Here is a 17555-nt window from a genome sequence, read left to right as displayed (position 1 = left end):
TACTATGAAATCAGCAGAACTTACTTAAAACAAATATTTAACTCTGACAGTGGAAGTGTAAACCATCCTACAGATGAATTGGAGAACAATTCTCACCCCTGATAAATATATAAGGAGTATGTATGCAAGCAAATATGCTAAACTAATAGTCATCTTAATTTCCTTTAGTTGTGTGTCTATGACAGCTCTCTTGCTTTTATCACTGTACTTTTAACCTTAGAAATAACCATCAGGAAGGAAGGAAGGAAGGAAGGAAGCAAGGAAGGAAGGCAGGCAATACAAATATGAAAACTCACCCTAAGTTACTGCAGCAACATCACTCCCCAAACAGACACACATACACATATCTTTCTTGAATCATGTTCATTTTTAAGAATCATCTTCACTGTGATATCTACTTACAATATTTTATGCCTTTTCTAGTTTTTAGATATTATTATAGAAAGAAATTTGTGAGTGTTTTAGAAAGCCAGCATTAGGACTAGAGCAATCCCAATTGGGTTATATATATTTTCCCAGTAACTTCATTATAAAGTACTAAAAAATATAATGAGTGAATGTGGATTTAATTATAATCTAGCGTACAACTTCTGCTTCTCCAGTCTTCCATCTCCCCACTTCTTCAGTCTCCAGGAAGATGGGGCACTCTCTCTTAAGGTTGGAATTTTGTTTCAGAAAGGTTACAAGACTGACATCAAGTGGTTATGTCAAAAATGACAACTAGAGCACACTCCATGAATCTGAGAAATCTTTGCCTAAAATATAATGTTTTTAATAGAATGATGTTTAAAGAAGAAAGGAAATACTCATGCTTTTGCTCAGTTACTAAACTATCGCTGTGAAATTCAGTAGCCACTCTAATTGACAACGTCTCCAATTATTTTTAGGTGTTATTTTGCCGGTGGTCATTGCTTTGATTGTAATAACACTTTCAGTATTTGTTCTGGTGGGTTTGTACCGAATGTGCTGGAAGGCAGACCCGGGTAGGTAACTGTGTTTGTTCTTATTTTCCTGAAAGAAGAATGAATATATGCTCAGTTTAAACTTGATTTTAAATTCTTAAAGGGAGAGAGGAGTTATAGAAAGAAATGAAATGTCGTATTTCCTGATCATAGAAACAAAGGATGAAGGGCACAGACACCCACTGAATGCTAGTGAATTGCAGGGTGGGAATTAAATACTATTAGTAGATATTATCAAATGTGGGGAAATTCTTTTTAATGAAATAGCCCAAATTTTGTGGGTGGTCAGGGGAATATGGTAGTAAAGAGGGCATAAAAATGACACCTTGTCTATGGTAAAGATTAACTCCATTTCTATGTAACAGAAAATAAAGACAGGGATTGCTAAGAATTCAGCTCAGGGGCCCATAATCTCAAAAAATGTTCTGTGACTAATTGCTCTCCTTGGAGACACACCCAACGAAAGTATCTTCCATGACCATGTTATATTTTTTATCCTTTTTAAAAATAAACTTTCCGTTTTAGAATAGACTTAGAGTTACAGGAAAGTTACAAAGATAGTACAGGGAGTCACCACACCTAGTTTCCCCTATTCGCTTATTAAGATCTGATGGTATGTTGGTCACAATTAGTGAACTAATACTGATAAATTATTGTTAACTAAATTCTGATTTATTCTAGTCTTTACTCAGTCTTTTTTTCTGTTCCAGGAACTTTGGCTCTTCTTTACTCAACCTTCATCTAAATACCCCTTCAACTCCCGTGGCTCAGCTGTCATGTTACCTTAATTCCAAACTATCTTTCCATTTCACAGCCCAGCCCCGGTCATGTAATGTAGTATCACGTAACCATGCCCTCACCCATACTATTCCTTCTGCAATATCCAGCCCACCTCTTACCTTTCATAACGCACCGAATCTTCAACTTACCCATTAGGACTCAACTCAAAACACAGATTTACTGTATCTTTTCATAACATACCACTTATTCAAGCAGAATGAATTCTACCTTTAATTGTAATACTACATATTTGGATTATATCATTTATCATACCATAGAATAGTTACTTATTTCTCCATGTGCCTACCTCTCTTGAAAATCAGGCAACCCCTCCAAGTCACAAATCACATATTGTTCACATTGCATGGTACCTAATATATAGCAGGCACTTCCTATATGCTTATTGAGTTACATTTTTAAATATACAGTAAATAGAATTCTCCTTCCCCACTTTAATTCTAAATATGTCACTAAAAAACTCTACTTAAGTCTCATAAACTGTTAAAAGGTAAAAAGCAATTATTTTTAAAAGGAATATAAGCTGCATTATTCTTTGTTTATGTCATGGACAATGTGCCCCCCAGGACACTAATGAATGTTATCCCTAAGGCCACCTACTGACCGTGAATTGCATGGACAGTTGTAGTATGATTGTGACAGTACCAGGAGAAACTAGGAGACCAAAGCAGCAGAGTTCATTTTAGTTCTTGGTGAAAAGTAAAAACAAATCAATGCCTTTTTCTTCGGGAATCAGTGAATAAACTTCTTAAAGTCTGAAACATGTCTCCTTGCTCAGTTTTCAGAAGGGAAACAGCATTTTTGTAAGTCAGTTTAATTTCCCTAAGGTTCTGAACTACCTACCAATCCTATCTATTATCCTATCGGCTATCCAAATTGAAGCCTGTGAGTGTTGAGTATATAGGGTAGGTAAAAATTAATGTGCTATATTTATTTGTTAAAAAAAATGCTATACTAAAAATTAGTTTACATAGGAAGATTTAAGAATACAGTATTTGAAAAGTTGACATTTTCTATTAAAGAGGCTTCTGTGGATGTGTAAAATTCCAACCACTATGGATAGCTATTCTGAAGACATAAGTATTTTAAAATCAAGTTTGGCAATTGTACAAGTAGCCAAATCTTTTTGGTTATTGTTAACTTTGTTTCTGAGACAGAATTTACAGCACTGTTATCATTAAATTAGCACCATTAAATACCTGCAGTTAATCACTCTTCAAATATGTGGGAGAGACTTTATCTAGTTCGAGAAATTAGTAAACCCATTCTGCTCTGTGGAAGACAACATGAATCAGAGATTTCAATACAAAATTAAGCTTACCTGGACAAGGTTGACAGTGGACTGAGCTTTAACCAAATTAGAATGGTATAAATGCAGAAAATAGTCTGTTGGCTTGCATCTATCTGCTAATGAGAATATTGCTATAGTTTCCTAGAGAAAAATTATTAAAACAGGCATATAAAAATGTCAATACATTTTGCTGGAGAGAATGCGGAGAAAAGGGAAACCTCATACACTGTGGGTGGAAATGTAAATTAGTACAACCACCATGGAGAACAGCTTGGAGGTTCCTCAAAAAAAAACTAAAAATATAGCTACTATATGATCCGGCAATCCCACTGCCTCGTATATATGACTAACACAGGAAATCAGTAGATCAAAGAAATACCTGCATTCCCACATTTGTTGCAGCACTGTTCACAATAGCCAAGATTTGGAAGCAACCTAAGTGTCCATCAACAGATGAAGGGATAATGAAAATGTGGTGCTTATACACAGTAATGTCCATTCAGTCATGAAAAAGAATGAGATCCTGTCATTTGCAACAGCATGGATGGAACTGGACGTAATTATGTTAAGTGAAATAAGTCAGGCACAGAAGAACAAACTTCCCATGTTTTTATTTCTGGAAGCTAAAAAATCAAAACAATTGAACTCATGGAGTGAGAGAGTAGAAGAATGGCTACCAGAAGCTGGGAAGGGTAGTGCAGGGGAAGTGGAGATGGTTAATGGGTACAAAAATATATGAACTATGGATAAAACCTAGTATTTGACAGCACAACGGGGCAACTATAGTCATTAATAAACTTAATGGTATACTTTGAAATAACTCAATGAATATAATTGGACTGTTTGTAACACAAAGGATACTTGAGGGGATGAATACACCACTGCCATGATGTGATTCCTATGCATTGCACGCCTATATCAAAATCTCTCTTATACCCCATGAATATCTGCACCTACTATGTACCCACAAAAATTATAAATTAAAAAAATCAACTCACTTTAAAACAGGGCTATTAGCATCACAGTTGGTATTGTATTTGACACATAGGAATAAAAAAAAATGCTGTTAAATCCTTAGTGATGGAGCAAAGATGAGGTTAAGTCTAATTGGTCAGCAGCATATGGTGCCATGGGTTAAATCCTAGGGATTAAGAGTTATGATTGGATATCTTAACCAAGATGACAGAAATAGAAGCAGCCAAAATATAAGTGGAATTAAGGTCTTTTTAAAACAAGGATAGTCAAGGCCAGGAGAATTACATTCAAAGGGCATATTCAATGACAACATTTAGATTAAATATGAAAGGAAATCTAAGAAACAGAAGCTGAGTAGCAATGGAATAAAATCAGAGCAAAGGAGCACAACAAGGGAAACTTTATGCAATCACATTAAACAGTTGGCCTGATTGGCCATAGATTAATGCAAGATTTGATCACCAACATTCACTCCAGGGAGGCCATGTCCTTGTGCAGAATGAATCATTGTGAGTTCCCACTCTAAACCCCAGGTGTTTTCTACCAGACAGTTGTGAAGCAGCCTGGCAAAGAGTACAAAAGATTAGTTGCAGCTAGTAGCCTCTGTGACATTTTGCAGGGCTCTTTTGAGAGGCTGAATCAGTGGGTTTAAGATACAATTAGATATAGTATCTACATTGTAGCTCACCACAAACAGTGATTTGTGTCCCAGAAAAGAACAATGTATAAAGGAAAGTCAAAATTTCAATTCTCTGGCATAAAATCTTCAATGCTTTTAATAGAATTTTTTCAGAGATACTGTAATAAACAGACATTTTCTGTTGTCCATGGGATATGCAATAATGAACAGTAATTTCACATAGTGATATGAAACTACAAGATCAAGATTAGTCCAGAACTAAATGTAGTGGAGTTGACCTAATTAGGACTATCCCATGAATGCCAGGATAAATATTAACCATACCTGAAGAAATGGCTTGGCAAGGGGAAAATTAAAATATTTTAAAATGGCTTAGAAACATCTCTGTATAGAAAAGAGTGGGCGGCAGGTGAGCGGGTTACAGGGGCTCAGATTTTTGGCAGCCAACTTCTTTGCAACTCTAATAACAACTCCCTCTTCTTCTAGGCACACCAGAAAATGGAAATGATCAGTAAGTAAGCCCATATCATCTTCTGTTTAGATCCTACCATTTACATGTGAAAATTATTGTTAACTCTACTTATACTTTTTTGGATTATTTTCTAAGGTGTAGAAGCACTACATATTGGCTTTGACTATTTGTCAGAACTCTCTCCATTTAACAGAGAAATTCCAAATATAAGATCATGTTTAATCTTAGAATGGTAAAATGGGAAATAAAAAGATGAAATGGAAAAAGTAGAAGAAGGAATATAATTATGAGGCAAAATATCATAGGAAAATCCCTAGAGTTTTGGATAGTTTTCCCAGTGACAATTTTTAATGTTTATCACAGGGAAAATTGTGCTTCTACCTTGAGCCATTTCTCAGTGCCTTTAAGGTAGATGGCTATTCGACTTTGACTTGATTAAAATAAAGCAGATTTTACCAATCCAAGCAACCATAACAACCAAGGTGCTGCAAAGAGACATGATGAATTGTTTTTCATGTCAAAACAAACCTTGTTTTCCTTGTTGACATGAGTTTGTGGTCTACCTTTATACAAGTGTTTTTATATTTCATAAGGTTGTAAACTTTAGAAATAATGCTACATTACTATTCATATGACTTAGAGACTCCCGAGATGTCCAAAGGAAATAGAGTTTGAAACTCTTTCGGATAGGTGAGAACTCTTGATTAAAATAGACAGTTCAGATACCGTACTACAGTATCTCAGGACTTCATGAAAAGGAATATCTCCAGAATTCAGCATAAGCCCAAAAGGTCTGTAAACATTTATATGTCTTCCTCTCCATAATTCAGAATTGGAGACATGTGTAATATGGCCCTTGTGCCAAGTGCTTCACACAACTCATACTAATTTTTAATTTATCTGACAATCACCACTATAAGACAGTGGCAGGGATTTACTGGCTTGACTACAGAAAAGTAAAATTGCTAAAAGTATATGTATATTTGTGCATGAAAAGACAAAGTTCTTGCCATGGAAAGATATATGTGTGTGTATATCATTTTTTGTTTAGATCCTACCATTTACATGTGAAAATTACATATGCATATGCATCTTCATTATTCTGTTTGTGTCACAGTACTTTCACAAACATACAATGCTGATTACTGTGGTGCTAATTTAATGTTTTCTGTTTCAAATAGACCTCAGTCTGATAAAGAGAGTGTGAAGCTTCTTACTGTTAAGACAATTTCTCATGAGTCTGGTAAGTTTCCAGACAGTTGATTAGATAAAAATTAGTTATTTTAGAATCTAACTGTAACCTTGGATTTTGTTCATGTGAAACATAAACAAAAAGCCTAACTTCTTTAGAAATAGCCAATTACTGTCAATAAATGTAAAATTCTCCCATGAAGGAAAGAAAAATCTTACCATTTTGATAAGATTATTGGACTATGTGGCCTTTAGAGGTTGCTTTCTATATATGTGTGGATATGTAGATGGCTGGAGGCATTTCCTGTTCTGCAGGAATGGCAGAAAGATCACAAATTTTGTTAACCAGTTTTTAAATTATTGCTGTTGTTTTGTTTCATCTTGGTACTGGTTATGTAGTCACATATGGTCAAGAGGGCAAAAAAACTTGTCATCAGTTAAAATGTAAATCATGTTTTATATCATTTATATAAATTCAATTGTGCCTCTTCATAAAGGTAAAATATAATATTCTATTGATGTAATGTGAATGTTTCCAGTTTCTTAGGTATATTCATTTGATTGGAATTGTAAAAGTCTTTCAAAATATAGGTATGATTTGTGTCAAGAACAATGAAAAAATGTGATGCTGGATAGCTTTTCAAAATTAAAATCATGGATTTTTCTTTGTTTTGAGTAGATCAGACATTTAAACCATTGATATCACAAAACAGATCAATTAAAAGCAATTATTAGTTTTATAAAATAATCTGGCGGGAGCTGTGGCTCCTGCCTGTAATGCCAGCACTTTGGGAGGCTGAGGCGGGCAGATCACCTGAGGTCAGGAGTTCGAGACCAGCCTGGCCAACATGGTGAAACTCTGTCACTACTAAAAAATACAAAAATTATCTGGGTATGGTGGTGCATGCCTGTAATCCCAGCTACCTGGGGGGCTGAGGCAGGAGAAATGCTGGAACCCAGCAGGCGGAAGCTACAGTGAGCCAAGATCCTGCCACACACTCCAGCCTGGGTGACAGAGGAGTGAGACTTCATAAAAATAAATAAATAAATAAAATTTTTAAAAAATGTGGGTCTAATTTAAATATCATGTTACATTAATACATTTACAATATCCAATTCCCCAATTGAATATTGGGGATAAGCTATATTATAAATATTTCTGGTGGCTCAAAATAATTTTGTAAAACAGAAGCTATAAATATTGTCCCAAATCAAGAGCAAGATATTAAAGGCTGAAAGTGGTCTCAATTTCATGTATAAATTCAATCTAGAACAAATGGCAAGAGGCAAACAGAAGAGTTGAAGAGCAAGGACAGCTGAAGCCTGTGCAGGAATGCTGAAACCCCTCACATGAGCCATCTTCCTTTAGGAGAGATCTCCTTTTACCTTGCATCTCTTCCACTCTTTAATACACACATTTCCTTTATTCCCATACTATCCTTTGTCTCAGGAGGAACCATCTGAAGGGTGCAAAGGAGCAGAATTTACCCATAAAGTGGTTAGAAGCCACTCACAGTTTCCTCCTGGCTATTCACCAGCCTTTACTCAGCAGCCAGGCCTATTCTACCAGGTCAGGGAAAAGGGCAAAAAAAAAAAAAAAAAGTGGTCAAGCAGGCTAAATGTGAACCAGTCCTGAGTAAGCACATCAGAGACCATAAGCGTGGCTACAGGATTTATCAAGAAAAGTCCTCAGAATCTGCCTGTGGCTTGCAAGCAGGCATCACACATATTCCAAACACTCTGCAGTCATGTTGGCTCTCCAAGCGGTGAGTTAGGGTGCTAAACATACCTGGAAGTGCTCTGTGTAGAAGCTCCTGGCTCTCCTTGTGAGGAGGGCGCTGGGCTCCGGACTACCTGCAGTTTTCTACCACCCATTTCCACCAAAGAAATGGGACAACTGATACTAGAATCATGACTTCTAGCAGGGGGAAAACCTCAGAGAACCTTGTGTTTCTTGGTTGCAAATGTAACAGCACACTCTTCTTTAATGCCTGGGGAAAATTCTATGTAGGCTTTCTCCCACTCTCGTGGTGACTATAGCAGTAAGTGAAATAGACAGTCGCGGACTAGTTAAATCGACCCTTAGCCCACCTAATTTCCTTTTCTTCAAAGTCAGGTCACAGGTCTAAAAGGGAGATTTTTATCATGGAAATAGTAACATATATTCTTGAATACTTTTATTTCTGCCAACTTCAATTTAGAAATTATATTGCTTTTAGCAAAATAACCTCTCAAAGGGCAACCCAGATGACTACCATGGAAAATATTTGGTGATAGGGCAACACTGAAATTGGTGATTCAGAGTAGACTTCAGTAGTCCAGAATTTATTATCTAAAATACAATGCTATCCAAATGCTCCTTGTACTACCACAGTTTTTATTAAAGTCTATCATTAACAGAACTTGGTGTCTCCCCAAACACTAGCAAACAAATTTCTTCCCACTGCATTTCAAAATTTATTCAAATATGTTTTCTTTATAATACTATGCTCACTACACTCAAGAGAAGTTACATTACTAAAATTATTTTTACTTAAGTAACTTCTCTTACCTAATACTGATGTCTTTCCTAAAAAATAAGTAGAAAAAAAAAACTTAAATGACTAAGTTTGATGTAAGTTCACAAGCTTAGCTCAATTTTCTACTGCTGCCTAGATAAAAATTTTTAGAAATTTTTAAAATACAGAAAAAAATTGATAGAACAAATATCTGACCACCAACTACTCAGAATTGATGACTGTTACAATTTACTTTCTTTGTTTCAAGACCTAAGAAATACAATGTTAATTAATGAGCATAGATGGGTAACACAATGAAATTTGAGCTTCAGGGGCTCATAAAAATTGTCTGAATCTGTCATTACTTCAGTGTAGAAACCCTGGACTTTTTACTATGGTACAGACCAATAAACAATGTTTCCAAGGAAACAGCCCTCTGCAGCAACCCACCTTTAGGAAAAATGCCAGTGGATGTCAAATCTTCTGGTTTTCTAGAAGCCTGAATGAGCCACAGTTAAAGTTCTGGTCATTTTCTCCTGGGAATAGAGTTCTTTCACTCCAAATCCCTCTTTTTCAATTAGGTCATGGAGTAAGTAATGTGGTTGATGTTCATCCATCCATACTCCCTGCTTCCTTTAAATATATTCTTTGTTGAATAAGGTCTTCTGCTGAAGTTGTAACTCATACATGTTTAAATTTGGAACTCTCTTAAATGTAAAAGAGAAAGTTTGCTAGGGTCTAACAAGAAGATGCTTTCAGGAAAAAAATGAGCATCAAATGTTGCAGATCAAGGAGTCCTTTATAAGAACATATGAGCTACTCCTCAGCTTTAGTAAGGGATCTTGTCAGGTTAAAGATCACCATGATTGACTAAAAAATGTATGTGACATGTGTTTTAAATGTGATTCTTATATCATCTCAGAAAGCTAATACACATTATCTCACTTTTAATATGTCAGGCTGTACAAATTATAAAGAAAAAATTTGGAATTAGAAATATATGACTCTATGGAAGAAGAAAAGCATTGTATCACTAAACTTAGCTTCAAAACATCAGTTGACTTTGAACCATTTAGAGTAAGAAAAATCAGATCTGAATTTATTAGAATACTCCTCTGCTTAGAAGACTCTGATAAGTAATAACCTAAGATTAAGTTCAAACACCTTAACATGTCTGCAACACCTTCCATGATGTGCCTGCCTTCTCTAGCTCAGTTTTGAAAACACTTGATATGCAATAATAACGCATATTTCTCAGACTTCATTTATTCCCTTCCCTGTCCCCTGACTGTCTCTGTCTTTCTGAACCTCGCTTTCTTGAAGGAGGAGTCTCTTGCTCTTCTTTGTCATGTGCACTTCCCCCTCTAATGGCAATTACATATGATTAATATGTCATTAGCAAAATAACTAATTAGTATGCTATGGCAATTACTCATTAAGTGCATAGTCATCATTTTTTGCTTATTTTTACAAATAAAAGCTCATTAAAAACAAAAAATGAACCACAGAGTAAAAATGAACAAAACATTCACAGATTTATAAAGCCGTATGTAGAATCCTCTTCTGTCCTCAGCCCTTCAATATTTGTCTCATTCTCTGCATTTACACCCAATTTTCCTTGACTGTTTCAACTGCAAATGGTCTTTCCCTCATCTTAACATGTTGCTAATTTGGCAAATTAACATACTTTACTGCATTATAATATTTTTTCATGGCTGAAACTACCATTTTAATATTTGACCAGATTATGAATAATGAAAAATAGAAAAAATAGAGAATTAAAGAGAATTTTAAACTACCCATGAAACAATCTTCATACAACCACTATTGGCATTTGATATATTTCCCTCTGGATGTTTTTTTTCCACTAGATATGTATGTGGGTTGTTTGATTTTACTATAAATATCATTATTCTTATTACTGATATCATATTGTTATTAAATTTTCCTCAAAATGTCTAGTCTGTCAATTAGACAGACCTTGAGGAAGAATATTAAGAATTGTAAAGATTTTCAGTGACTTGCTTTGCTTGACTTCTGGCAGATGCTAGGGGATGAATCAATATTTATTTTGTTTACTTCTCATTCTGGTACTTCATAGCCATGGGTTCTAAGCAGGTGCTGCATCTTTTGCAAAATGAACAATAGTTAGCAAAAGATTGCCTTGGAGCAGGGTCTGGGAATGCTGCAGCACTATACGCAACATTTCTCAGAGCATAGAACCAAAGGAGCTCTTGAAGAGGAGTCTTGAGTTTGTTCTCCTCAGAGGTCTCTGGCACTATTTGTTATTGCCATGTTGGTACAAGTAACAGGTGACATCCTCAGAGTCCCCAGAAGACAGATTTCCTAACAACTGGCAGATAAAAGCTGGAGCAAAATGATGAAATTTATTCTAAAAGCTGGAGATTTTGACCTATATTGCTTTTGAATTGTGTGAATGACGTAAATACTTGGTTCTACCTAAAGGACAGAAGTAATGCGAAATATGTTGGTAATGAATCCATTGTCATGTAAAAAATACTTGGAGCCTCTCAACTTGCCATCATCCTAGGTTAATATTTCTGTGTATATCGGGTGGTGGAATAGCACTAGGATTTTGAGTAATAGCACCTGCACTGCTCTGTATATCACCCAAGTGTTCATTTGGCCTATAAATTCATTTTTACAAAACCCTCACTGAATTATTTAAACAGAAGGACCCTAGAATGTCTTCCTGATAAAATGGCACTTTAAATACATGATATGGGCTTGCTTAGGCAGAGCCAGCTCATGTAACAAGGAAACATCAATACTCATTCCCCAGGGTTTCTCTGATGTTATCATCTCCCAACTCACATCTCCCACACCCACTGCCCCCTGACCTATCCCACCCAGGACTTCATATTGCTACTTTGGAGTGAAAACAGATGACGGTTGGGAAAAGCTCATGTATTTTGGTGACTAATTTCTAGACAATACCAAGAGGCAAACGGTGGCTCTAATGACATTCTTGCAGGAAAATTGAACTTTCCTTGAAAAATAGAAAAAAGCTAGGAAACTGTTTTCATCCTTACTCAGTCTCTGAGCCTATAGATCAAAACATATCTTCTGTTCTCAGGTGAGCACTCTGCCCAAGGAAAAACCAAGAACTGACAGCTTGAGGAATTCTCCCTACACCTAAGCAATAATTATGTAAGTTTCCCTATTTCATTCATGGAGACAATCATTAATATCTGTTTTGTTAGCCTGGTGCAGCTTAGATTGTTTTTAAAGAATTTCAAAAGCTGAAAAGTTAATGGTTTGTGTCAATGCAATGATCATTCATTGTTTATTTGTCTAAAACAAACTCTAACAAAATTGCCAAAAATTGCATGACCTGGTGGTTGTAGATGATTTGTCCAATTCTCTTGCCTATCTAAGGAATGATACAATTTGTTCTTTCTGCCTGTTGTTAATGTTTCCTTGTAAATTCAGTCTGCCTACCTAGGTCAGTAAGCACACACTAACTGTGGCACTTAGACAGGCCTCTGTTGCTAACAAACACTGGCAGGATCCAAATGACAGTGCTTGTAAATTTGCAGTTTATTGCAAGAAAATGATAAAGCATAGAAACTGTATTACAGTAAAGGTGTGTATCACAGCCACAGTCTGGTTCAGGGAAATGGGTTCAGAGAGGCTAGGTGAAGGGTCCAATTGCCCTCTCTCTATAAGGACCATACCAGAATACATTTTATCTCTGGGTCTAGAAACCATGGATGTGTGGAAAAAACACCTCCAAAAAGATGATCTAAAATTCAGTTTCAGCCAGGTTTCCTTTAACTCAGCTGGTCATGTAGACATAGTCTTGCTGTGTAACCAGCCAAGCAACAGAGCCCTCCAGATTGCTTGACAAAATCAGATACAAATGATCAATCTTACTACAATAATTGTGAATCAATAAAAAATGGAAATTTCTCAAAAGTATATTCCATGTCATGACCAGGAGTAAGCTCAAGGCAGGTACATTTCTTATATTAGTAAAGAGCCCAGGTCAATGTTAAACCTGCCTTGGAATTAACTCTCCCAGTTGGTATGGGATTGCCTTTTACTTTCCCGGAACCGAGTAAGGAAATGCTCTTCTGACTTTAACTTAATTGTTACAAGAAGTATCAATTAAGTGTTGTCACTTAGTTTTTGAGGTTTTATAAAACTTGCAGAAGAATTGACCCTTTGGCAACTAACAATAAAATATAAAATAAAATAAAATAAAATAAATACATCTCCAGAATTGGCCTGATCACAATGGTAGTCGCTCTAGGTAAAGTGTCCATGATGAGAAACATTGTATTCATGGCCTACATCTACTGCCTAACTACTAACCCTGTGCTGTTACAGACACTCAGAAATTTCTTGTAGAATAAATGGTACCTGCTGTGCTTGTCTGGCCAGTAGCAGAAGACAGAGACAGAGGAGTGCCATCCAAACACATGTATCAGTATCAGGATTTTGTCCCCCTCTAGCCAGTAATTAGGGATGGATTAGGAATCTTGGAATTTGTGCACTCTCAGCATGCGGCAGTGCCCTATGGAAAAGAGGCAAGACTGCCTCTCCCTGCCCTCCTGCTCTTCACCAGTCATGAGCCCCCAGCTTGGGCCTGCAATACAATCACCTTTTCCCAGCTGATTAGTCTAATTGGCAGTGGCTCTGAGTGGCATGCCAAGGTCTCTACCCCTGCTGCCACCAAGCTGGGGGGAGAGAAAAAATCCTAAGCTTGTCTCAGGCCTGCAGTGCACAGTCTGGGAGTGCTAAGCTGAGATCTATGACCAGCACTTGAGTGGGAGAGGATCACACACTCTCAGAGCACTGAGGGGGAGCATGGCTACAAATGTGAGGAAACACAGAGGGGCTGCATGGCTGGGTAAGAATCTATCTACCGGCCATTATGTTTAAGCACTATCTATTGAATTGCAAACCAAACTTCAACACCAAAAATACTTCGGTAATATAGTCCTCTATAAAACCAAGGACAAGAAATCAACTGCAAATAAAGACCCTGCACAAAGCCTCAGCCCTCTGAAAACATATAGGAATGAAACCGACTATACTCAAATTATGCTACAATTAAAGAAACATCACCCCACAGAGGTGAGAAAGAACCAGCTCAATAACTCCTGAAACTCTAAAAGCCAGATTGCCTCCTTACCTCCAAATGACTGAACTGGTTGCTCTGCAATGATTCTTAACTAGAAAAAAGATGGATGAAATTACAGAAATAGAATTCAGAATCTGGATGGCAATGAAGATCATTGAGAATCAGAAGACTGAAACCCATTCCAAGGAATCCAAGGAATTCAATAAAACCATACAAGGGATGAAAGATGAAATAGCCATTTTAAGAAAGAAAAAAATTAATCTGATAGAGCTGAAAAACTCACCACAAGAATTTCTTAACACATCAGAAGTATTAACAGCAGAATAGACCAAGTCAAGGAAAGAATCTCAGAACTCAAAGACTAGTTCTTCATATTAACATAGTCAGATAAAATAAAGAAAACAGAATTTTCAAAATGAACAAATCTCCAAGAAACATGAGATTACGTAAAAAGGAAAAACTTATGACTCATTGGCATCCCTGAAAGACAGGGAGAGAAAGCAAGCAGTTTAGAAAACATATTTGAGGATATTGTCCATGAAAATGTCCCCAACTTAGCTAGAGAGGTTGATATTCAAATTCAGGAAATTCAGAGAACCCCTGCAAGATACTATATAAGACAACCATCCCCAAGACACATAGTCATCAGATCTTCCAAGGTCAATGTGAAAAGAAAAATATTAAAGGTAGCTAGGGAGAATGGGCAGGTCACCTGCAGAGGGAACCCCATCAATGGCTAACCCTGGACCTTTCAGACAAAACTCTATAAGCTAGAAGAGACTGGGGGCCTATATTCAGCATCTTTAAAGAGAAGAAATTCCAACAAGGAATTTCATATTCAGCCAAACTAGACCACATGAGCAAAGCAGAAATAAAATCCTTTTCAGACAAGCAAATACTAAGGGAATTCATTACCACCAGACCTACTTTTCAAGAGGTTCATAGGGAGTGCTGAATATGGAAATGAAGGACCTTTACTGGCTACTACAAAAACACACTAAAGTACATACACCATTGACGTTATAAAGCAAAAACACAATCATGTCTACATAAAACCAGGTAACAATAGAATGACAGGTTAATATCCACACATATTAATATTAACCTTGAATGTTAGTGGGCTAAACACTCCATTTAAAAGGCATAAAGTGGCAAATTGGATAAAGAAGTAAGACCCAAGTGTATGCTGTCTTTCAGAGACCCATCTCACATTCAAGGACACCTATAGTCTCAGAGTAAAGTGTTGGAGAAAGATTTATCAAGCAAATAGAAAACAAACAAACAAGAGTAGGGGTTGCTATTCTTATTTCAGACAAAACAGATTTTAAACCAAAATGTTCAAAAGGACAAAGAAAGGCAGTGATAAAGGGTTCAACTCAACAAAAAGACTTAACTATCTTAAATATATGCACCCAATACTAGAGCACCTAGATTTACAAAACGAAGTCTTTTAGTCTTACAAAGACACTTAGGTAACCACACAATAATAGTAGATTTCAACACTCCACTGATGATATTGGAGAGATCATCAAGACAGATTACTAACAAAGATGTTTGGGACCTACATTTGACAATTGACAAAATAGAACTAACATGCATCTACAGAAAAGTCCACTCAACAAAAGCAGAATATAAATCCTTTTCATCCATGCATGACACATACTCTAAAATTGACTACATGCTCAGTCAGAAACTAATTCTCAATAATTTCAAAAAAGCCAAAATCGTGTCAACCACATTCTTAGACCACAGCACAATAAGAATAGAAATCAATACCAAGACGATTTTTAAAAACCCTGCAATTCAATGGAAATTAAACAATCTGGTCCTGAATGACTTTTGCATAAACAATGAAATTAAAGTAGAAATCAAGAAATTATTTAAAACTAGTGAAAACAAAGATACAACATACCAGAATCTCTGAGATACAGCTACAACAGTGCTAAGACGAAAGTTAATAGCACTAAATGCCTACATCAAACAATTAGAAAGATCTCAAATTGACAATCTAACATCACACCTAGAGGAACTAAACAAATAACAAACTAATCCCACAGCTAGCAAAAGAAAAATTACCAAAATCAGAGATGAATTGAGTGAAATGGAGATGATAAAAACTATGCAAAAGATCAACAAAACCAAAAATTTGCCTTTTGGAAGAATAATTAAGACTGATAGACTGCTAGCTAGACTAAAAAAGAGAAAAGATCCAAATAAACACTATCAGAAATGATAGTGGATATTACCACTGACCCCATAGAAATACAAAAAACAAACAAACAAAAAATCCAGAGACTATTACAAACATTTCTATGTACCCAAACCAGAAAACATAAAAGAAATAGGTAAGTTCCCGGAAAAACACAACCTCCCAAGATTGAACCAGTAATAAATTGAAAACCTGAACAGACCAATAACTCATTCCAAAATGGACTCAGTAATAAAAAAACCTACCAACCAGAAAAAGCCCTGGACAAGACAGATTTACAGCTGAATTCCACCAGGTGTATAAGGAAGAGCTAGTACCAATCCTACTGAAACAATTCCGAAAAATTGAGAATAAACTCCTCTCTAACTCTTTCTATGTAGCTAACGTCACACCAATACCATGAAACCTGCAGAAACACAATGAATAAAGCAAACTTCAGGCCAATATCTCTGATGAACATAGATAAAAGTTCTCAACAAAATATTAGTAAACTGAACACCAGAAGCATGTCATAAAGCTAATCCACCATGATCAAGAAAGCTTCATCCCTGAGATGCAAGGTTGATTCAACATACACAAATCAATAAGTGTAATTCATTACGTAAACAGAACTCAAAACACAAATTCCATGATCATCTTAATAAATGCAGACAGAAAAGACTTGTGATAAAATTTAACATCTCTTCATGTTGAAAACCCTCAACAATCTAGGCATTGAAGAAACATACCTCAAAATGATAAGATCCATCTACGACAAACCCACAGCCAGCATCAGACTGAATGGGAAGAAGCATCTGGAAGCATTCCCAGGAAAACTGGAACAAGACATGGATGCCCACTTCACCACTCATATTCATATGGCACTGGGAGTCATAGCCAGAGCAGTCAGGCAAGAGAAGAAATAAAAGGCATTCAAATAGGAAGAGAAGAAGTCAAACTATCTGTCTTCATAGATTATAGGATTCTATACCTAGAAAACCCCATAGTCTTTTCCCAAGGGCTCCTAGCTCTGATAAACAACTTCAGCAAAGTTTTGGGATACAAAATCAATGTACAAAATTCAGTGGCATTTCTATACACCAACAATATCTAAGTTGAGAGACAAATCAAGAATGCAATCCGATTCACAGGAGCCACAAAAATAATAAAATACCTAGGAACACAGTTAACCAGGAAGGCAAAAGATCTCTATAATGAGAAGTACAAAACACGTCAAAAGAAATCAGAAATAACATGAACCAATGGAAACATATTCCATGCTCATGGATTGGAAGAATCAATATTGTTTAAAAAGGCCATACTCTTCAAAGCAATCTGCAGAATCAATGTTATTCTCTATCGAACTACCAATGACAATTTTCACAGAATTAGAAAAAAACCTATTCTGAAATTCATTTGGATCCAAAAGA

The 17555-nt window shown here is 36.1% G+C and overlaps 1 protein-coding gene across 2 annotated transcripts in view; it reads left to right on the top strand.

Moving 5' to 3' along the window:
- The window catches only part of EMCN (endomucin), a 125582-nt gene that overhangs the window by 98842 nt on the left and 9185 nt on the right, over nucleotides 1-17555 (top strand). For both annotated transcript variants that reach the window (XM_017852374.1, XM_017852375.1), the window contains exons 8-11: nucleotides 888-983; nucleotides 5153-5177; nucleotides 6320-6381; nucleotides 11925-11998. In XM_017852374.1, the coding sequence (XP_017707863.1) occupies nucleotides 888-983; nucleotides 5153-5177; nucleotides 6320-6381; nucleotides 11925-11959 (218 nt within the window). In that variant the 3' untranslated portion in view covers nucleotides 11960-11998. The remainder of the gene's footprint in view (nucleotides 1-887; nucleotides 984-5152; nucleotides 5178-6319; nucleotides 6382-11924; nucleotides 11999-17555) is intronic.

This window comes from Rhinopithecus bieti, unplaced genomic scaffold (assembly GCF_001698545.2).
Source record: "Rhinopithecus bieti isolate Rb0 unplaced genomic scaffold, ASM169854v2 scaffold_34317, whole genome shotgun sequence".
In the NCBI taxonomy this organism is placed as follows: Eukaryota; Metazoa; Chordata; class Mammalia; order Primates; family Cercopithecidae; genus Rhinopithecus; species Rhinopithecus bieti.
Note: the sequence above shows the minus strand (reverse complement) of the source record. Positions and strands in the feature narration are given on the sequence as shown.